Source organism: Talpa occidentalis, unplaced genomic scaffold (assembly GCF_014898055.3).
Source record: "Talpa occidentalis isolate TD23 unplaced genomic scaffold, MPIMG_talOcc4v2.1 talOcc4.14, whole genome shotgun sequence".
Taxonomy (NCBI): Eukaryota; Metazoa; Chordata; class Mammalia; order Eulipotyphla; family Talpidae; genus Talpa; species Talpa occidentalis.
Window position 1 is genome coordinate 71,573,033 of NW_023601433.1, and position 22,727 is coordinate 71,595,759.

General features: G+C 49.4%; 1 protein-coding gene and 1 non-coding gene across 3 annotated transcripts in view; both read left to right on the forward strand.

Annotated features, from left to right (window-relative positions):
- Positions 1–1,427: 1,427 nt before the first annotated feature.
- The window catches only part of SGSM1 (small G protein signaling modulator 1), a 69,002-nt gene continuing 47,702 nt past the window's right edge, over positions 1,428–22,727 (forward strand). For both annotated transcript variants that reach the window (XM_054695192.1, XM_054695193.1), the window contains exons 1-3: positions 1,428–1,461; positions 1,554–1,597; positions 22,047–22,122. In XM_054695192.1, coding sequence (XP_054551167.1) covers positions 1,443–1,461; positions 1,554–1,597; positions 22,047–22,122 — 139 coding nt within the window. In that variant the 5' untranslated portion in view covers positions 1,428–1,442. The remainder of the gene's footprint in view (positions 1,462–1,553; positions 1,598–22,046; positions 22,123–22,727) is intronic.
- On the forward strand, positions 11,724–11,830 carry LOC119245445 (U6 spliceosomal RNA). The gene has a single exon (XR_005125363.1). It is a non-coding gene; the product is annotated as a U6 spliceosomal RNA (small nuclear RNA).

Genomic DNA, 22,727 nt, shown 5'->3' on the forward strand with positions numbered 1-22,727 from the left:
TCTAGTTTATTCCCTTAGCCTATCTTGGCCAAAGTTGGCTTCTATAGCTTATGACTAAAGATCCCTGATACTGACAAATGGAAAACGGGGCACAGGATCCACCACCGCAAGGACAGCACGCAGTCTGAGCTGTCCCCTAGTGCTTCTGAAAGCAGGACTAAATAGTGGGGAACCATTGCGGACAGATGTAAATCCTTAACATGACCTCAAGGTCATACAGTATCCTGGAACATGACTCGGGCTTCTTGCTCATGCCACCCCAGCCCCGCAGGCCTCCTTGCTGTTTGTCACACTCATGGGCACTCTCCCACTTCAGGACCTTTGCATTTGCTGTTTCCTTTGCCTGGAACGTCCTTTTCCCAGAAATCCCCATATCCTACTTCTTTTCCTCTTTGCTCAAATGTTATCTTGCCTGTGGGGCCTACTTCATACACCCTACTTCAAAATACAAACTCTACCTAGTCTGGGCACCCCCTGTCTCCTTTGCCTACTTAATTTTTCTCCATAAACTTCCAACTTACTATACGATCTGCTTATTTATTTTGTTGCAACCCTCCTAAGTTTCACCAGGGTGGGCCTTTTGGCCTGTTTCACTCACTTCAGTAACCCTAGCACAGTAACCTGGCTCATAGTAGGTGTTCAATTAATATTTGTTGACCTGTGTTGCAATCTAAGTGGACTTCTTGGTGGAGCAAACCTTGGTCCCACAAGCGCACGGCCTGCCTAGCCCTGCAGCTCTTGGCTGACAGGTGCTCCCATTTCCAGGCAAGCTCCTGGAAGAACCCCACTTTCCCAACGACTGCATGTGGGGGGAGGATCCACTTACATTCTGGTCTCTCCTGGCCTGCAAGGCAGTCTTGGAAGCCTCTTTAATAATGGTGATAACGACGGTGGCAGTGACAGCAGCAGCCACAGGAGAAGCAGCAGCAGCCGGCTTTCAGGGAAGCTACCCCGGGTCTGTGCTAAGTGCTTACGTTCAACCTCTAAGTCTCCTCACATTCCTAAGAAGGTGATCCCATTATACCCATTTGACAGACAAGAAAACTGGCATTCGGAGGGTGTCAGTCGCAGCATCATCACCTTCTGCCATCAGGTTCTGGGGTCTGGCACCCACAGAATTGCACACTCACGCTGTCCTTCCTGCCCCATATAGGGGGGCGGGAGGGTGGACAGGCGACCCTGGGCCAGGAGCAGGGGCGTCTTCGGAGGTCGGGGTGCGCCTGTGCGGAGGCGCAGGTGTGCGTCGCGCGGGAGGAGCCTCCCGCGGAACCTGGGGGGCCGGGGGCGGGGCGGCCGGGGGCGGGCCCTGACGTCACGCGCCCCGCGGTCCGCCCCCCGCGCTCGCCCCGCCCCGCCCCGCCCCGCCCGGCCGCGGAGCTGCAGCCGCCCGGCCGAGCCCCGAGGAGCCGCAGCCGCCCGCGCGCGGAACGCAGCGCCCAGCTATGGCTTCGGGCCCCGCGGGTAAGGGGCGCGGGGCGCGGGGGAGGCAGGGGGCAGTCCGGGGGCGCCCCCACCCCTGGGCTGACCGGCCGCCCTCCCGTCTTGTCCCACAGAGGCGGAGACCCGGCAGAGGCTGCTGCGCACGGTCAAGAAGGAGGTAGGTGCCCGGGCTGGGGCGGGGGGCGCCGACCCCGGGGGACGAGGCCGCTGTCACCGCTCGGGAAAGCGTCTCCGAAGCCGGGGTGGCCCTGGCGGCCGGGAGCGGCCACCCCAGCTATGCGGCTCACCTGGGTGGGTATTTACCTTCCAGGGCTGGAGGCTGGTGATCGGGGTGGGGGGTGGGGCGCTCGGGGATGAAGGGGTCTGGATGTTTTCTGCCTGGTGCAGAGCGGGGCCCGTGCTGAGAGGACCCTCCAGGTGTGGGGCACACCTCGGTGTGTCTAGGTGGGACTCCCTCTTGTGGAGGAGCAGGAGGGTCGTCTTAGGAAGGGGTCTTCAAGGTGAGACAGTGGGGGTCTGCGGTGCTGGGGGTGCGAGGCGCTGCTGGAGTCTGGAGAAGGAGGACCAGACTTCAAGAAAGGGAAACCCCCAAATTCTTGGTCTTTGGAGGCACCCCGGGGAACTCCCTCCTTCTGAGTCTGGAGTCAGCCAGCTGCTCCCCTGTAGGCCTGATCCTGTGCTCTCCTGTCCCCTCACATCACCCCACACCAGTCCCCAATTACAGGAGAGTGAGCGTCAGACAGGGTTCAGCTGCCCCTTCACTTCACTGCCCCAGAGGCCCTGTCTAGCTTTTAGAGTTAATAGCTGATGACTTCCTGCAGTGGGGAAGAATTTACAGTGATGAGAGCCTGGGGAAGCATTAGGTGTCTGTGTTCTGTATGTGTGTGTACACGTGTGTACATGTATGTGAACATGCCTGTGGACCGGGTCAGAACATGTGTCTCTGACTGTATGTATTTGGGAATGTGTTTGCATCTGTCTGGAGATAAGTATATCTATTGTGTGTGCATGTACCTGTGTTAATATGTTTTGTGAGAGAGAGTCTATATATGTTTCTGTGATGCAGGAATCGTGCCAACGAGTGAGGCTGTGACTGTGTGTGGGTGACATGCCAGGCATGAGTTTGTGTGTGAATGAGTAAGGCTGTGATCATGTATGTGTTTGCGTGTGTCTCGTCAGGCCCTCCTCACATCACCCCATAAATCTCAGCCTGGGACACCATCTCTGCCAGCCTGCACCACCTCAGCTAAACCTTGGGGCCGCAGCTTGAGTGCTGTGTGTCGGGGGAATTGGCCTCTGGTGTCAGTGCCTCCGAGCACGAGGAGGGTAGCCATCAAAGGCAACTTGGGGACAGGGTCCTGTGTGGCCCTTCCTCGGGAAGCGTGGCGTGTCTTTCTCTGTGTGTGGCGTGTCCCATATTGTCTAAAGAATTGGCCCCAGAGCTGGCTACACGTTCTAGCATATCTGAGTATGGAGACTTACGAGATGCATTGAGTCCCTCAGAAAGGCGCTGAAGTTTTCAGCTCAGCTCCCATAGAGCACCCTGTGGGACTCTGAAGAAACCTGTCTAGACCCTGTCTAGAAACCTGTCTAGAATGTGTGCAACAAAACGCACACATTCTGGTGACTGTTTCAGGGGAAGGTATGTATGGACCCCACCTCCCAAATGTCTTCAGGTGAAAAACCTGCTGTATTTCTCTCGTTCATTGTTTAACCAAACCTAGATGTAATATATGCAGATGTTTTCCCCTGAAATAACTGTTTTTAAGGAGATGGTTGGTCAGTTGGGAGGGGGCTTCAGGCAGAAGAGTGAGTCAGCAATGCCTCTAGAGAGGGCAGCGCTTCCTGCCCTGGGCAGGGCTTTGCCTGGGGCCAGGTCCCCAGCTCTGCCACCAGCTCCCTCAGTGCTGGACAAGTGCCTTCCCCTCTCGAGGACTTCATTTCGCCATCTGGAGAAGGAAGCATTGGTCCAGATGCCCTAGGTGGGCCTGTCCATGTCATTTTCCCCTGGGTTTCTGTGCAGGCTGTGGGAGTCACGTTGCCCCTGGTGGCCAGCTCTTGGGGCCTGCATTCCTGTCCCTAGTTTGGAACTGGTTCAAGGGCAAGGCCATCTTCTGGTTAGAGTGATCTCTTGGCATCCTGCTTGGTGCCTATATAGGGCAGAGACACATCTTATAAGTTTGGACAAAGGGCCTCAAGTGCCCATGGACCCCAGATCTGCAATCAGAAAGCTGGAGTTACACATTGATGGCTGTTTCTAAATTCTGCATTTCTTGGGGCAAATCATGTTAGCAACCAGAGCTTCCGCGTGCAGGGGCTACTTCGCGCCACATCCTGTGCGCACAGTAATTTTATGAGGTGAATGAGGTTCCCATTTTACAGATAAGGAAACTGAGGCATGGAGAGGTGGAGGGAGTTATTCACGAGCACAGAGCCAAGAAGGGGCAGAGCCAGGGACTTACTCTCCAAGTGCATAGCCAGGCTCTTAGCCCTACACCACAGACATGCCCATCTACTGCACAGCACCACAATCTCAGCGTGTGTGAGTGGGTCAATTCATTGTACAATGAGAAAACTGTGGCCCTGAAAGGAAGTGAAGTTTCACGGGCACAGGACCTGTGAGGGGGAGCAGGTTCAAGTCTTCTATCTGTGAGCTCCTATTCAGCATGGGTGCCTGAAGGGCACGGTGATGAGCCCATGCCCCCCTCCCCTTTCCTTCCTCCACCTTCCCCTTTTGGCAGGTGTCGCCCTCCAGTAGCAGAGAGCCAGTCTTCAGTAGAATGATGGAGGGAAGTTCTATGCTTAGAAACCTGGAGGTCACGTCAGGTCTTCCCTCTCCCTGTATCGCTGCCTGCCACAGTCCCACCCATAGGCTTCTTCTGTCCTTTCTGGAAGCAGTGTCTTAACCACCAGCTTCAGTAGATAAGCCAGGCAGAGCTGCAAGCATTGCAGTAGCCCCTGCAGAGGCTGAAGGTCTGGGAGCTCTGTCCAGTGCTGACAGGGCAGCTAAAATGCCCCAGGGCTGACAAGGCAGTTCAGGAAGGAGCTGTGGGCTCAGCCACAGCAGGGTTCAAATCCCAGTGCATGCACTTACTGAGCTGTGTCTGTGTGCCAGACACGGGGCTGGGCTCTCTGGATACAGCAATTAAAAAGACCCTCCCTTCCTGAGGCTGACATTCCAGTACAGTAGGTCGAGGCTGAGAGACTTTGTGAATGTAATTAAAAGTACAATTACAGGCTGTGTGCAGAGGTCTGAAGGAGAGGCACTTGGTGCCATGAGAACATGTGACAGGGAGAAGTAACCATGTGCAGGGGGCCCAGAAGGCTCCCTACAGGACGTGATGTTTAAGAAGCTATGTGAATGATGAGTAGGCCTTTCAGGTGAAGATGTGGGATGGGAAGAGACAGGGAAATCAGTACAAGCAGAGGAACCCCATATGCAGGATGTGTGGCTGGGGGGAGCAGAGAGCAGGAGAAGGGGAGCGTGCATGATCTTCTGAAAACAAGGGGAAGAGAGGGGAGAACAGGAATATGGAAGGAAAGGCTGAGCTGGGTTGCGTATTAACTAGACAACCTTGGTGCATGTGCATCTGTCTTTACCTCCACAGGTGTCCGAGTTTCAGCTTATTCATAATGGGCGTGAAAATTTCTTACCGGCCAGAATAACACGTGTGAATCACGCACCACGTTAGCCTGAGCTTCCCCACAACAGGCATCATTTTCTTTTCTTTTTCTTTCTTTTTTTTTTTCAGTCTCCCCAGTGCTACCCATCCAGGGAAAGCTGAAGACAGCTTGACCTCAGCGTGGTTTCCGTCAGCAAAATCCAGCCAGCTCTCCTGGCTCCTTCCTGGCTCTCCTTACCCTCCCCTCCTTTTCCCTCTCCACTGCCACCCTTTAATTTTGTTTTGGTTCCCAGAGCCAGCAGGGACTGGCTTCCTGTTGCCATGACAACTGCCATTAAAGGAGCCATCCACGTGACTCAAGTTGATAACGGAAGCAAAGTGACTAACTGCCTTGTTTTCCTGTCTCCAGGCTGGGTCTGGAAGGTCTCTTAATTGGAGGCAAGAAGGCAGGGGCTTATAGGGTAGAAGAGAGACCTGGGGATGGAGGCAAGGAAGGGAGGCAGGTCCTGGAGAAGAAGCTACATTTAGCTCTGCAAACTAGAGCTGGTATAAGAGCCACAGTGGGGAGCCATTTTTATAGCAGCTGAACTGCGTGTGTTTGGGAAGCTGAGCCTCCCTGGGTGAGAGCAGTGGGTTGGGGGAGGAGGGCAGAGCTTGCTAAGAAGGTTGAGGGAACTGAAGTTACTACAGGGACCCTGTGGTAGTTTTGTTATAGGACAGCCCCGATATTGAACGGGTTGCCTGGCTGTGGGTCCTCACCCGCGCACTTAAAAGGGGCTTATTAATACTCCACTACAGACACACACAAAAGGTTAATAAAAGGTTTATTTACAAGGGAAAAGGAAATAAGGAAAATGTACAACTCAGGGAGAAAATAGGGAAATAAAGTCTTTAATGCGTCCTACCCGATCCGCAGACCTGGAAACCCAAAGTCACTCTCAGAGCTGGCCGGACGCTGCGAGCTGGCGGAGAGCCAAAATGGGGGACCCCTCCAAAGCCCACGTGTCTGCCTTTTATATCCACCTGGCTGCTTAACCCCACCCTCAGGTCCCAGCCACCTTCCCTTTGGTGGTGATGGGATTTGGAGTTCCCAGTGTCTTTGGCTTTGGCCTGGGGTGGGGGTGGAGTCCACAAAGCCTGTATGGAATTAGCTTTAGGACATCCTTTTCCCCACTAACAGTTTCACTCTAACCCAGTGGTTCTTAATGAAAGAGAGGGCACAGTCTTGGCCCACACAAATCAAATTTGAATTACAGATGAGCAATCAATAATTTTTAGTAGAAGTATGTATTGCTAAATCTGCAGCCTTACCCCAGGGCCTATGTCTGGAGACATTTTTGGTTGTCACAACTGGCGCTGTTACTGGCATCTAGAGGAAGAAGTCAGGCATGCTGCTCCCTTCCCTGCAGTGCACAGGATGGCCCTCCACAGAGATATCCAGCTCAGAAGGCACTCATGACCTTGGCTGGCAGAGGTAGTGTTAGGGAGCCATGAGCTTCTGCAGAGGCCCTGGATATATACTTGGGGTCAGGTGTGTGAGCAGGGAGAAAGGAGGCAGGAACATCCCTCAGCCCCAGCTTGGGCAGCACAGGCTGCAGCACTTGCTCTGTCAGATAGTGGGGCGCTGTAGAGGGTTTGTTACTAAGAATGGGTCTTGCTTGGAGTTGAACTTCAGGAAGTTTCTTTCAGTGTCGCAGAGGCCAGATGTTCCCTTTCTCCCAGTTCTTAGAAGAAAACGTGCTACCTCCTTTCCTCTTTTCTCCCCTCTCCCTTTATTCTGTCCTCCTTTCTTTTACAAATATTTATTGAGCACCTACTCTATGCCAGACTAAGGGTTCTGCTTTCAGGGGTGCAGAGTGTGCCCACACTAAAAAGCACCTGCTGGGTGGCCTACGTTTCTACAGCCCAAAGGTTAAGGGCTTAGCCCCAAGAGACTTTCTACTCCCCCCAACTCCAGATGCCAATGAGCTACCTCAGGTTGATTCCTGAACATCTCATCTTCCACTCTAAATATGAGGTTCCAAACATCTTCTCTTCAGGTTCGATTGTCTTGGTGGAGTGACTCACAGAACTCAGAGAAACATTTGACTTACTGTAGCACCGATTTATTACCAGGTGTGTAACTCAGACACAGGCAGGCAAAGGAGATGCGTAGGGCAAGGTATGGGGAGGGAACGTGGAACTCCCATGTCCTCTCTGGGCACACCATGCTCCTAGCTGTTCTCCAACCCAGAGACTCTCCAAAGCGGTCCTTTTGGGTTTTTATGGAGGTTTCGGTACAGAGTCATGAGTAATGAAGTCACTGGCCATTGGTGAGTGATTCCGCCTCCGTGCCCTGTCACCTCCCTAGAGGTGGAAATAGGAGTAGGTGGGACTGAAAGTTCCAACTCTAGTCACAAAGTTAGTTCTCTTGGCAACCAGGCCATAACCCCACCCATAGCTGGGGTGGGGGTGGGGTCCAAAAGTCACCTAATTGGCATGACAGAAGACATCTTTCTCAACATTAGGGCTTCAGAAGCTCTGTGCTAGAGACTAGAATGAAGACCAAATACATATTTATTGTAATTCACAATATCACACGGACACTGTCCTAGAATGTGCAGATTAAGAAGTGAGCAAGTAACACCCCTGCTCACCTGCTCTTGTGAAGCATGCATCTCCTGGGGGACAGGTAGATAAACCATAAATATACATCAGAAGGGATCATTGCTATGGGGAAAATAGAGCTGGAAAGGACTGGAGAGTAGTGGGAAGGGCTTTCCAGGGGAAGTGGTCAGGGATGACCTCTCTAATGGGGTGACATTTGAGGAGAGACTGTCATGAAGGGTGTTTGTGATGGAGGGAACAGAATATGAAAAGTCCTTGAGTCAGAAATAATGAGGCTGGAGCAGAGTGAACAGGAATGGAGGAGATGAGGGCCAAGAAGGAATAGGAGGCCCACCTGCAGGGCTTGTGGTCCTTGGGAACTTTGGCTTTTACATTGAGTGAGGTGGGAATTGGGGGAGGAGAGTGAACTCACCTATGTAGTAGGCTGCTCAGGCTGCCAGGTCAGCAGTGATGTGTCGGCGTCAAGTGTTGGGGGCTCAAGTCATTAGGCAAGTCAGGAAACTTCTGTCTTGTTTTTTGCTAAGCTGTCAATGCTTGGGCTGCATATCACAGCCCCCTTTCCTCCCCAACACACACAAACACACACACGCACACGTGTGCACACACACACGTGCGTGCACGCTCGTGTTTGCACACTCCTTCACTCTGCCAACTCCGGGTTCCAGAAGTGCTTGCCAGTGAATGAATGCAGGGATTCTGGTTGGGATATTTTTGGAGACTCTGAGGCGTGCAGCGTTGACTCAAACTTTGACTCAAACCAGTTCGTGTGTGTCGTGTTTTCAGACTTCAGAAGCAGAAATCCTCTTCATGAATAATGCAGCCATAGCCACTCCATGTGCTTTGCACTTTTTTCAGGCTTCTGGCAAAGTGGCTTCTGGGAACTTTTGATAGTGATGGGTTTGGGTGTCCTGGGTAGACTGGCTTTCTCATTAATTATATCTCCTGTGCAGCCTGGCGGCGGGGGTCTCCCCTGCAGTGTCTTCAGGAGGGTCCCTGGGAGATGGTAGTAGCACTTGTTGCTGGTTGGCAGATAGGAAAGGACATTTTTGTCACCCCACTGCCCACCAGTAGGCCCAAGGTTGCTGGTTGTGGACCCCAGGATACAGGGAAGTCAGGGCCCCTGAGTTCTTGTCCCAACTCTGCCCCCAACAACACATGGCTTCCCAGCAGCCTCTCCTCCCTGTCTCATTCTCCTGCTTTCTAAGTGGATGAGGTTGGACAGCTCCAGGATTCGAAGAACCTCAAGTCATCTGATTTGGCTGGTGATCACTTTGTAAGAGCCAAGCCAGCCGTGTTCTCTCGACCCCAAATTTGCCAGGCCCGGATTTAAGACTTATTAAAACTCAGTAGCTGATAAGAATTTCTGAGAGCTTTCATTCTGCTCAAGAAAAACAAGGGCTCAACAAAAGCCTCTCTAATGGAATAAAGGTTTGTTTGTTTTTTTTTAATGACTTTTTATTTAAAATAGCATTTTATATGAATGGCTTCATTTAATTAGCCCAGTACCTTAGGAAGCATATTAAGCCATTCTTCCTTAGAAGTAAGGAAAGTGAGGCACAGAGACGGCAAGTAGCTTACCCACTGTCACAGAGATTGTCAGCGGCACAGCTTGGAGAACCCTGTGCTGGAGCCAAACCAGTCACCCACCTGTAATTAGTAACCACCTTGGGGAAGGACCAGATTTTGAAACAGGACAACCCCAAGTTCAAGTTACGATTCTCCCCTTAGTAGCTGCATGAGCCTCTGTGGCTTCAGCTTCTTGTGTATCAAATGGCGAAAGCATCATCTGTGGCGTGTTATGCTGTCATCCCGGGCATACAAAGCTGTATTTTTGGAGGGCCAGGTGCCATGCTGGCTTACCCGCCTGGCTCACTAGCCCAGCAAGATGGACTTGGTTGCAGATGGACATTTTGCCGCCTTTCCTGATCACAAGGGGCCTTGCAGATCTCTTAGCTTGGAATCTTGTTCCCCCAGGGTAAGCCCGGGGCTGCAGTCGCTGGGGCCACAGGAGCAGTGTTAGACTGGGAAGGGGTACTTCTTGGGGTCCAAAGGGATGAAGTCTTGAATGGGAGTCAGGAAAGCTGAATCTTGACTGGCTACATTCACTCCTGGATCATCCTTCTGGGTCTGGTTGCTCCTAGCCCCATGGAGATAATCCTGCAGCCTAAGGAGGTTAGAAGCTCCAGAGAGCTTGCTGGCCCAGCCTCCTAGCGTTCTAGGCTGAGTACCAGTGGGCAGCAGCATTTCTTAGAATTACAAGAACATAGGAGAGAAGTAGACTTGTGCTTGCTTTCTTTTTTTTTTTAAATGATTTATTTTATTTATTTATGCATACAAGAACTGGGGTGTAGGCCCAGAGGTGTGGGAGGCGGGGAGAGGATTCACCAGAGACAGCGTGGGGAACAGAACAGGCAGATTGACTGAAATACACTGCTGAGGGGAGCAGCAGGTAAGTCAGGAGAGGTCTGCTGTGCCAGGTGGGTAGCTCCCTGGCTGGGGATCAAACTCATGCTGCATTGGCTGTCGATATCTTCATAGTGCTGGGACTTAACCCCTTGGGCCACCCGGGAGGCTGTTGTGCTTTGTTCTTACAAGATCTTGAAGAAACTGAGATTGTGAGTTTTAATAAAGGATATAACAGGTCCTTTTGCAGAAAGACCCATTTAGAAATCAGATAGCCACAGGTCCATTTAGAAAGCCAGATAATTGACGCCCCAAAAGTTCAAGAGACGTGGTACTACTTGGGGTGGTTAAATTATTCTTCTTTAATTATTTAGTAAATTATTACTCCTTCTTTTATAATTATGTATTATATAATGTGTAATATAACACATTGTGTATCATGATTGTTTTAATTATCATTTAGTAAATTTCATCTAATTAGCTAAGAAGTATAGCAGCTACCATTGATCAACCACTGCTCTCAGTGCCTTACTTTACCTCGTTTAATAATCAGAGTAGTATCCCTAAAGTGTAAGTACAGACAGAACTGCTCTTCACTGATGACAAAATTGAAGATCAGAAGTTAAATAATTGGTGGAAGGTCATACAGCTGAGAATGAGCAGAGCAGGGTATTTTAACTAGCTCCATCTATTTCAAATATGATAATAGCTTGCTAATAAAACTAACTAGAATAATAAATAGGTAAATATAAAGTGAAAAGGGAAAGAGAGGTGAAACAGGGGATTTATTGGTTTAAGGATTTGGAAAGGTTTGGTGTAAATACAGTTTCAGGTTCAGTTGTATCCAGGGGTTTTTGTGATGCCATCAGCCTCTCTCTCTGGGAGGGTCTGTGTTGTCTAGCAGCCCTGGGGCACAATTGCCAGCTTGGCATCACAACACAATGAGGCTTTGCCTTCCCATGTTTCTACCAGAAAGCTTAGGATTAGGTCTCGTTGGACCAGTCTGGGTCATGTGCCCCTTTTGTGCCCATGTCTGTGGAATGATTGCCAAGCCTGAGGGGGTGAAGTACGGGTTCAGGTCTGTGAGAGTGAAGGAGAGGGACCCATAGAAGAGTCAAGGTGAAATGACCAGTTGGGGAGGTGCAGGCGGGAGTAGGGAAACAGATAGACAAACCATCCTCCATCTGGAAAGGGTGGGGGCACCTGGATGTGGATGTGCACATGTCTGCTCTTATGCTGGGTGCTGGCGGTGATCCCAGGTGCTGCCAGGGGGCCCAGGCCCTCTGTGTGCCATGTGTCTGCTGAATCAGGATGTAAACCTCTGAAATTGTGCAAACACTTTGTACCTGTTGCATGGAGAGAGTACCCTCAGCTGTCGTCAGTCTCTCTGAGGGGACCACAACCCAAACACCCAAATGTGGTTCAGAATCACCCTGCAAGATTGCAGTTTCCTGGTCTCACCATACTCAGAAATGCAACGGTGCTTCCTGTTTCTACCTTAGTGAGCTGCTTCTAATAGTCACTGAGGTCCTGAGGATACCACAGACCCCTTTTGCTGGGGTCCTGCTGTGTTCCAGACCCTCGCTCTCAGGACATGAGCCACTGGTCACGTGCGCCTGTTTACATTTACATTTAAATCAGTTATAATTAGTGTTTGCTTCGGCAGCACATATACTAAAATTGGAACGATACAGAGAAGATTAGCAAGGCCCCTGCGCAAGGATGACACGCAAATTCGTGAAGCGTTCCATATTTTTTTGGAAACAACCCAAATGCCCAAAAATAGATGACTGGATCAAGAAGATGTGGTACATATATACCATGGAATATTACTCAGCATTCAAAAAAGATAAACACATGCAATTTGCAGCAACATGGATGGCGCTGGAAGGGATCATGCTCAGCGAAATAAGCCAAAAAGAAAAAGAAAAATACCGGATGGTCTCACTCATAGCAGGAATCTAGAAAACTTAAATAAGGGACCAGGAAAATGAATAACTATAAGAAAGTGAAAATCAAAATCAACAAAAAACTATGAACCAGAGACACTTTTAGGGGGGCGGGGTGGGAGGGGAGGGATTGGGGTCAGAATGGGGGGATTGCAATTGTATGGGGAATATAACAATAAAATTTATTAAAAAAAAATAAATAAATCAGTTATAATTAAATTCAAAATAGAATTCCTCAATTACACTAGCCAGGTTTCAGGAGCTCAATAAAAACCACATGTGCTCATGATCCTATATTGGACAACACAGAGACAGAGCATTTCTAGAAAGTTCCAACCTGTTTTAGACATTGTGCTTCATCCTAAACATGCATTAGTATATTTGATCTTAAAAGAGCCCTCAGCCGGGTAGGTCAGATTTATTATCCTATTTCATAGATGAGTAAATGGAAGCAGAGGGGAAGTGCAGTGGCTTGTCCAAGGTCACACAGCTGGTAAGAGGTGAAGCCAGGATTCTAACCCAACCCTTTGTCACAGTATGCATCTGTTTCTTCCTTAGGTTGCCTCAAAGCGGTTAGTCCATTTTCTGACTCTCCCTGTGTGTGTGTTTTAAGTGACCATCTGGGAATTCTGTTTCTTACTTTCCTGCGACTGGCCAACCCCTGTGGTCTGGACAGCTTTCCAGAGAGACTGGCACACTCTGGAGTCTGTGTGCACCCCCTTTACCTGGGAGGCCTGTGGGTGTGTGGAAGTGGGGCACGTTGCCAGGGGAGTCGCCAATGCAGCCAGCCAGGCACCCAAGAGAAAACTGGCCGGTGTCCAGGGTGTAGGCTGGGAATGTGAGACACGCAGGCTTTCTCTGGGTGTGGGGTGAGGGGGTGTCTTCATGGATCCATCATCTCCCTTGGAGCCTGTGCCTGGGATTGTTGGCTGGAAGGACCTTTTTGCCAAGATGACCCAAGTGAATATTTCAGAATCAGGTTCTTGGGCACCGGAGGCACCTTTGTGGGGTGTGACAGGAGGCCTGTTTATGGGATCCCCATTTTCAGCCTTCGAACACCACCCCTTCCAGATGTTGGCAGGTGGGCAGGCCCTCATACTGTTAGGAAACAATGCCTGGCACCTATTTATAGCACACCGGTGAACGATTAACAGGAGCCAGGATGGCAGCAGCCCAGTGAGAGGCATTTGCTTCTCCTGAAGCCAAACAGCCATGTCTAGGGCAGGTTAAGAGAATGGGGAGAAGGAGGGTTTTCCAACCATCTGAAGGTTCTTATGCCACTGCTTTATCATTTATGTCCCCCTCACCCCGCCACCCACCCTCATCACAGGAGTGGTACTACAGAAGGACAATTCTATGGCTTTGCTTTCCTTGTCTTTCTGCATTGGTGGGCAGCAGGGTGCAGCTAGTCTGTCCTGAAGCCCTTTGAAAAGGACGTTTCCAGCCTTTTCACCCATGTTCGTGAGTTCCTGCTTTGTGCCAGTCACTTTAAAACAGCGTCTCTCTCAATACCTGATGGGGAGAATCCTAATCCTACCACAATTAAAAGAATAAACTATTATTTAAAAAAAAAGACAATATCTCTGTACAGCTAAGCCCACTGTGGGCCATGATGGACAAACTCAGACGAGCCCATTAGGAAGGAGGCCTTAAACCTGCTAATAGGCTGAGCTCCCTGCTGACAGCCTCCATTAGTGGCAGAGTAAGCAAAGGACATTTCTTTCTTCTTAAATAGACTTTGTGTTTCAGAGCAGTTTTAGGTTCACAGTAGAATTGGATGAAAGTACAAGGCTTACCCATATATCCCTGCCCCCACACAGGTATAACCTTCCCCACTAGGGACATCCCTCCCTACCCCCAGACTGTGACATGTGTTAGAACCCACAAACCTATGTTAACTAACCATAGTTTAATTTTTGGCACACACATGGTGTTGCACATTCTCTGGGATTAGACAAATGCATGATGACCTGCATCCACCACTGTAGTGTCACACAGCACTTCCATGCCCTAAAATTCCCCTATGCTCCTCCTGTTCATCTCAACCTCTGGCAGCCACTGATTCTTTTACTGTCTCCATAGCTTTGGTACTGAACGCCGGTCTCCCTCAGCCAGTAAAAGGAAACAGAGTTTGAGGAGAAGGAAAGTACTTTGTCAACAAACCGAGGAAGGCAGCAGGCTTATGTCTGAAAGACCACCATCCTGCTCTTTGGCAGAGTGCAGAGTTATTTATACAAAGGAGTACAAAAAAAGCGGGGTGGGAGGAGATGGGCAAGAGTCTGTAAAGGGAAGACAGGCAGGGTTGACCTGTCCTTAAGATGCAGGCATACGGAGATTTCAGGTGGGTGCAAGCTTGCTTTGTTAACACCTGCTTTAGCTTCCTTGTTATGTTCTTGGGGATATCCTCTCTTTTCTTTAGACTGCAAGAAGACAAACTTGTTTTTTTTAATAATAAAAAAAAGTTTATTGAAACAAATAGGATGCAGATGTTTTTAGTGATTTAGCCCTCAGGACATATTGTCTTTTTATGGCCTGTAAGAAAGAAAATCTAGAAACTTTTTTGTATGACCTGATGTATATTTTTCTTGGTCAATATAAGTATAGATAGATTAGGTTTAAATGTATTACTCAATTGACAATTGTCTCTTTATAATCTTTATATATCTTTTATTTAAGCTCTTTTTATGCAAAATACTGTAAATAATGAAACTTCTCACTGAATTATATTTTCATTTTTGGAGATTAAGAGAATGTACAAAACAGAATCTCAGTGCATATGCTAAAATCTTATACCTGCCCCTCTCTTTAGTTTTCAAATTAGGAATTCTTGACTCAGTCAATGGTAACTGTAAGAAATGTCTATTAAGAAGTTAAGTTTAAGTCAGCAATTTAAAAGTTAACACTTACTGTTTTATAAAATTAAAAAAAAAGTTTTGCCATATAAAATTAAAAAATGATCTAAATTTCTTGCTGACATTAACAAATACAGTGAAAACTCACACCGGTGAGTTTTCCCACTTCTATAAGTGAATGATTTGGACTCTTAGAGTTCATGTATATAAGAAACTCTGGAGCAACATCTCCAAATTTGACAATTCTAAACATTTACGTGTTACCAATGGTGTGTTGCAAGACTAAAAGTAACTATTCCTAACTTATTTCAATCAACCATGCAAGAAAAAAAGGCTGACTTATGTTCTTCTATTTTCTCTATAAATACTGGTTTTTCAAATATACTGTCATGTGACAAGTCAAAGAAACCTCCAAGAAATTTGGAGGAAAAAAACTGTTAAAAAGATTTGTTAGCCAATTAAATATCAATAATTGTGTTTTCTTGCATTTTATGTTTGGGTATTTTGAAGAAGACAAACTTGTGAAATGCAATGGATGGGAATGCTTATCTGATGGGGCAGGAAAGAGAGACCTGTCCTGTTTCACTGCATCAGTTTTGCCATCTCCAGAATGATGCAGTTGGAATTATACAGCAGGTACCCTTTTCAGATTGGCTTCTTTCACTTAGTAATAAACACTTACGTTTGGTAATTTCATTTTGTTACCACCATTTGCCTTTGGGACCAACATGTGGCAGGGCAGTAGCTGTGAGGCACCAGGGGTGCTGGGATAGGTAGGGGAGGCTGGGGTGGAGGTTTAGCGGGCCAGTACTGCGTGACCCTGGCTTTGGAGCCAGACAGTAAACTCTGGCTTTTGCCCTACCTGGCTGGCGTGGCCACTTGGCTGTGGGGGTCCCCACCATGGCTTGGGACTCCTGACAGGAGACCTTGATTCAAATACCAGCCTCTTCACAGATGATCTGTGCTCCTCCCAGGTGAATTGCTGAGTTGGGAAAACAGAAATTAGAGAATGACACCTATCTGTAATCCCAATTCTAGATTGACTCTTTGGGCTTATGTATGTGAAGCACCCACTCAGCTTGTGACGAGCACCAGCAGGTATGTGTTGAATGAACAGATGAATGGATGAACCTTCTATGTTCCAGGCTGGATGCAGGGCATGCAGTCATGGGTTTGAAGCCCCCTTCTGTCCTTTGAAAGTTGTGTGAAGTTGTGTGCTCCAGGGCAAGTCATTTACGCTTAGTTTTCTCCTCTGTAAAATAAGGAGGGTAATTGTACACATCCCACCATATTACCATGAAGGTTAAGTAACATAATGCTGCTAGCCACAGTGGTAGTCACACAGCAGACTCTTAATAACTAAATGCTGTTCTTATTACATGAAACAAATGTATAAAGCAGTTACTCTGTGACCATGATTGTGTTTAATGCTTTAAATGTCAGTGTGCTTTGGAGCCTCCCAAAATATTCCTGTACCCCTTCCTACTCTCTCCCAACTCTTGCCCCTGCTCACACTGCACCCATAACAAATTAAAAAAAAGCTGCCAGTTATTTCTACATCATGCCTCTCCCTATCACTTTGTCCTTATATCTTTCCCTCCCTTTGTACTCCAAGGAGGTTCTGGGAGGCCATTGCTGGGGGAGTTCTTTTCCTCTGCTTTAGAGTTGGAGAAACCAAGGCCCAGAACATTCATTTCTACTTGTACTTAAGATCTTAAATACCACCTCACCTCCTCCAGGAAGCCCTCCTTGACCACCCCATCTACCTGGTTTCTTTGCTGTTTGCTCTCATAGAACCAGGTCCTTTCATTGCAGAGAACTGGTCTCATTTTGTAATTTACCCATGTGTGTGCTTTAGTTACTGTTTTTCAATCTCTCTAGACTGTAACCTTCCTGAGGACAGGGGCTCTATCTGCTTGCCACCTGGTGCCAGGAACATAGGAGTGAGCACATGTTTCGTGAATGAGGGGCAGTTCAGCTTGTATGCTAAGTGCTGGGAAGGCAGGTGTTAGTGAAACCCAAAAGTAGCACACTTTGTCATGGCCTTCACCCCCACCCTCACCCCCCTACTCCCGCCAACTTGGGAGATGGAGAGTGCAGGAAGGCTCCCCTGAGGAGGCAAGTCATGGGCAGAAACCAGAAGCTGGAGTTGCATTTGGCCAGGTGGAGCATGCAGGGAGGGCACTTGGCAGGTGGCACCAAGCGAGCGCAGACATAGATGTGGGGACCCGAATCTGAGGGTCAGTGGTCCCAGGCAGAGCTGGACATGATGGTCTGCTGAATGGTCTGCATCTTGTCCACAGCATCCAAGGTGCCTGCAAGGAAGCAGAGTGACAACAGCCTGTCCTCCACTCACCTGCTAGCCCCACTGGTTGTCCAGGGGCCTTTGAGTCACTCCCCCACACTCCCCCCACTTCCCCACATGCTGAGAGTTATTTTTAAAGCTGCTCTGAATACCCTCCAGGCACTGTCATTTAGCTGTCCCCTTCTTTACAGACTAACATCAGGCTGCCTGGGGGACTCCCCCTCCTGAGAGGAGCTGGCTCAGCATCACTCACCCACCTCCACTGTCCCCAAGGTGCCTGTGAGTCAGGACTGAGGCAGCAGCCTCAGAAGAGCAGGTGGCTGCTCAGGTCGTTTTTATTTAGGCCTACTGTGTGCAGCAGGCACTGTGCTGGGTGCTTTAAACCAGGGGTAGGCAGCTAGTGTGAGGAGGGGAGAAGACAGGAGCTCCCCTTCTGACTTTGCAGTGGGCTGGGATTTCCCTGCACCAATCCCCTGACACTAATCCTCCTTTTATGCTGTTTAAATATTTGCAGATGGAGGGAAGTCGGGAAGGCAAGACTGGTTTCTGAATGGTTGCAGGGTGGAACTGGAGGTGGCGTGGGCAAGTGCTCAAGAGGCCTGACACCAAGGGTTAGGCAGTGCCACAGCCCATATACAGACAGAAATGTGTCCAGCATTGTGCAGATAGTGAGTAGCCAGAGATTCTACCCCAAGTTGGTGACTCCATGTTCTGGGCCTTATAAGCTGGTTCCAAAAGGAGTGAGCACCTGATCACTGGAGGAATGCAAGCAGAGGTTGGAGGGCTCCACAGAAGAGATAGAAGCTTCCTGACCACTAACACCTTTGAGGTCTACCTGAAAGGCCTCCACAGGGGATGGTTAGCAGTCACATCCAGGCCACCCAGTTTGTTGCTGCTCTCAGTTTGTTGCTTTTGACCCCCCAGTTTGTTGCTGCTCTCAGTCCCCAAGTTGGGAGAGACTATGGAATTCCTTCTCCCAGGTTTCTCAGCACCCTGGGATTTCAGAGGGTCTGGCCCAGCACTGGGCTGGCGAGGGAGCTGTAAGTCAGATAGTCCTGGGTTCAAGTTCTGACTGTGCCCCTTCCTGTTGTGTGACTTAGGGACAATTACATAAACCCTGAGCCTGAGTTCATCCATTTCTAAAATGGGGCTAATAATTAATGCTCTTGTAGGGGTTAAATAAGGTATTCTACACAAAGCACCTGCACATAGTAGATGCTCAATAAACTTTCTCTCTTACTCAAAACTGGGTAATAGCAGAAGCTTTGATTCAAAATGACCTCCAGGTTCTGCTGTGAAAGTATTTGTTAGAACAAACCCTTGGGTTTGAATCCCATGCCTTCTGTCTGACCTGATCTCTTTGTGCCTCGTTTCCCTCATTGTAAATTGGGAATTATTTGATAGCCTACCACATTAGGGTTGTTGTCAGTGCCCAAAGAAAAGCGGAGGTGAGTTTTAGCACTTTGAAGCCCCTACTATGTTCCACCCTGGCCTGCCCTGTCACAAATTGCAACATATTTAAGCCTTACCACAGCCCTGTAGGATGACTGGCTCCATTTTATAGGAGAGGAAACTGAGGCTCCCAAAAGGGCCTGACTAGACTCACACAGGATGTGTGGGCCAAGCTGGGACTGCAGGTCTGTGAGGCTCTGAGGTCGTCCCACCATGCTGCCCAGTCATACTGCATGATCCCTGGGCCCCCGCTAAGAAAAACACACAGGCTGCGTAAGCCAGGATGCCATCATTTCCAGTCCACCTAGGGGTCCTTCCAGTCTGTTGACCTGCAGAGTGAACCAAGCCCACGCCCGTGTCTGGGAACCTGAGATGGGGAGGGTAGCTGGGTGGAATCCCAGCGGCCTCCTGTGGCTGCCTGGCCACATGCCCTGCCCGTGAGAAGTGTGACCCTGGGGTGGGTCCCTTCTCTCATGAGTGGGCAGCAGCCTCTGTTCCTTCAGCAGACAATGCCTCTGCTGCCACAGACCTGCTGGGGGGCTCCCACCCCATTGCCTTTGTCATTTCCTCTCTTGGCCTCCACTGTCAGCCTGTTATTAACTTCTGGGGAGATGTTCTCACCCGCAGCTGGGAGCTCACGGCTGGGAGCCAGGAGGCAGGGAGAAGTCCTCATTTGCTGGAGCGCCTCCCTCAGGCCCAGAACTATACTCTTGGTGCCACATTCCTACCTCCACCACCAGCCACTCCGGCTCAGAATCCATCCCCAATACAAAAGGCCTGAAGCCAACCTGCAGCCTGTCTCAGGGCTGTGTGACCTTGGGAGAGGGGCTCCGCTTCTGAGTTCCAGGACCCAAAGCTGTAAACAGACGACCTCCTCCACTCTGCAGTTTGAACTTGAGACAATGTGCGTGTACAGTCAGAGCGCCCGTAGGAAACAGATGGTTCCTGCAAACTAAGTACATTAAGGTGAATTTAATAAAGGGGCTGGTGACCAAGGGGGCTGGGAGGATGCACACCCCATGGCTGCTGGCAGTGGGGAACCAAGGACCAGATCTGTTAACTCCAAACACAACAGGGGTGGGAGGGAGAAGCGACCCAGAGGGATGGCTGTGTGGGGAGTGTCCCTCATAGGAGGTGTGACTAAAATCTCTCCCTTGCAGATTTCAGGACAGTTCCAGGAGAGACATGACTGTGGAAAAGGGTCATTTGGTCCAGGGAAGTACATGCAGGATATTTTTTGATGATAGAGCCAGCAGGTTTTACTGACTCTTTATAAGTTGGTACTAGATAAAGGCATCTAGTACCTACAATTATTGTGTGACTGAGCCAGGTTGTGAATGCAGACCTTTCTGGCCCCAAATTCTTAACTCCTAATTAACCATTGTGCTTCTTTGAATGTACTCCTGACCCAACTACCTGGATGCCCTCCCCCCATGCCTCCCTAACAGCCTGCAGCCATCATTGCTCAGCCTCAGCCCACTCCCTCTGCCCCGCTGATTCTAAAGGATGTCCAGGCCTTGGTGTTTGATGCTTCAAGACATTGACATTTAAACAGAACCTCATTGAGCATATAAAACAGGGAGATATAGAGTGCTCACCCCCACGAGGTCCACAGCCAGCAGGGAGGACAGGTGCTGATGAAATCATTATAAATCTTATGGGTGGCAAAAGGAGTCACTATGGGAACCCAAGCAGGAGAGTTGAATATCCTGAATGGAAAATGTTTCCACTAGGGTCAGAATAACTAAAAGAAGGGCGGGTGAGGTTTTGGGAAGGGTGATGACCTACACACAGCTAACATTACCGGCACACAGCACCAGGCGTTGTGCTCAGCACACGGCATACGTTTCCTTATTGGGTCCTCCCATAGCTTCTTTGGGCAGGTGCTTTTCCTACAAACCCTTTAACCAGTGAGAAAACTAAGATTCAGAAACATGATGAGATTTGAGGAAACAGCCATTAGCTGGAGGGAACAGAATATGGCATCTGGAGCCAAGATGGAAAAAACCTGTTTTCAGTTGAGATTATAGCTCTGCTGCCTCCTAGCTTCCACGTCTTTAAATGGGGTTAATTCCGTGGGCCTGAGGAGACATTTTTTGGATCTAGAAATGCCGCTGGCAAAGCCCAGCTTGAAGGTTGGTGAGCTGGGTTTGGGAGCTGTCCGTGGGGCTGGTGCTGACTTAGTTGTGTGGCCAGGCTGGTGTGCCAGCTCTAGGGCAGTGCCGTATGTTTTTCCAGAAAACATGGTCAGGGACATTCAGAGTTCTGTCTTTCCCTCTGGGAGACAATCAAAGGGAAGGAGAGAAGAATGTTTATTCAGTAGAGCCTGAGGTTGCTCTCAGTAGGGTGCATTGACATGCCCACCTGCATGAAGCTGGGTGAGCCACAGGGCAACTGGCAAAGCAGTAGGGGCCTTTTGGCTGGGTGGGAGGATTCTCATCTTTACTCTTTTCATCCGTATGTTACAGCCTTGGTGATGTAGGTTGGGAGTGGCCTTTGAGATGTCTCAAACTCAAGTTGGGGAAACTGAGGCACAGAGGGGAGAAACTCTTGAACAGCATGACTCTGGGCAGAGTGGATCCCTGAATCTAGCAAGCAGAAGGGTGTTCAGGCCAACAGAGGATTATCTCCATGAGTCGAGGCACAGCTGTCCTTTCACACTGTCCCCATGGCTGGCACGTGAAACACTTGTTGGTGCGAGCGTGACAACAAGAGCTCCCAGCCTGCACAGTCAGACCAGCTGGAATTCCACCTACACTCTGGTCTCACTCTGCTCTCTGGGCAAGTTGCTTCACCCCAATGAGCCTCTGTTTTCCAGTATAAGATCACAAATCCAGCTGGCAGGTACCTGAGCAGGGATTTGAATACAGGTGTACCAGACTCCAGGACTGATTTTTCACACTTCGCCCTCCTGATTATTTTATATACCTTTTGCACTCATTCATTCATCTATATCTTTAGAAAGTAGCTATTTAGCACCTACCATGCACCAGGCACTGTTTAGTCTCCATGGACACAGCAGTGAACAAGACATAGGGAGCTTATATTCTAGACGAGGAAGACAGTAAGCAATAGGCAAGAAATAGCTGTAAGGACTCTAACAGGGGGACCTGGTATGGGGGGAAGTGCCTTAAATGTGGATAGAGGGGGCAGTGCCTTAGATAATGTGGTCAGAGACTCCTGAGAAGCAGCCCACCTTGCAGCGCCTGAGATGGTATAAAGTAAAATGTGTAGTGTGGAGCCGGCTCAGGCACAGGCCTCCCAGGGAAGACTCAGTGAGGAGGGTATGGAAGGAAAACAGTTATCAAAGTATCCCAACCCCCCTGAGAAGATCCTGGGAATCTGTGCAGCCCTGTGGAGTGTCCATGCCCTGGGTTCCACTTGGGTCTCCCACTCCACTGCCTCTGTCTTCCAGGTAAAGCAGATCATGGAGGAGGCTGTCACGCGGAAGTTTGTCCACGAAGACAGCAGCCACATCATCTCCTTCTGTGGTGAGTCCATGGCCCAGGGCCTTGAAAACTGGCTTTTCTCTGTGGCTGCCTCTTTCGTGGGAAGCAGTGTCTTTGAGCCAGGTTTCCTTAGCATTTTTTGGCTTTGTAAACCCAGTGTTATTTTTTTGGATTCTCAAGGGATGCCATTAGTGAATTTGAAAATAAAGGAAAGTCTAGAGAAGAAATTAAGAAGGAGTTGTGACCCCAGAAAAGGGGGATTGTGGTTTACACTGAAGATTCCACCTTCCCACCTGTGGACTCCATTCACACCCACCCACATTGCCAGTGCCAAATGGGCCTGCCTCTGAGAAATAGGCTTTACCTCCTTCCCTTACTCTGCCTAGGGTTGTTGCTAGGTAAAAGGGAATATGGGTGGGGACCTTAATAAATATAGGGGATTAACAACCATTGACACCTCCTGAGGGGTCATGTCCAGCCGGCTGGGCAAAAGAGGCAGGCCCAGGACTTGAAGCATAACTCAGACTTCTCCCCTTGAACCAGCTCTGCTCACAGGGTTCCACAAATACCCCGGCTGCCCGGCTCTCACTGTACTTTCACAGCAGCTGGAGACATGTGTTTTGTGTGTTCCTGAGGTCAGGATTCCG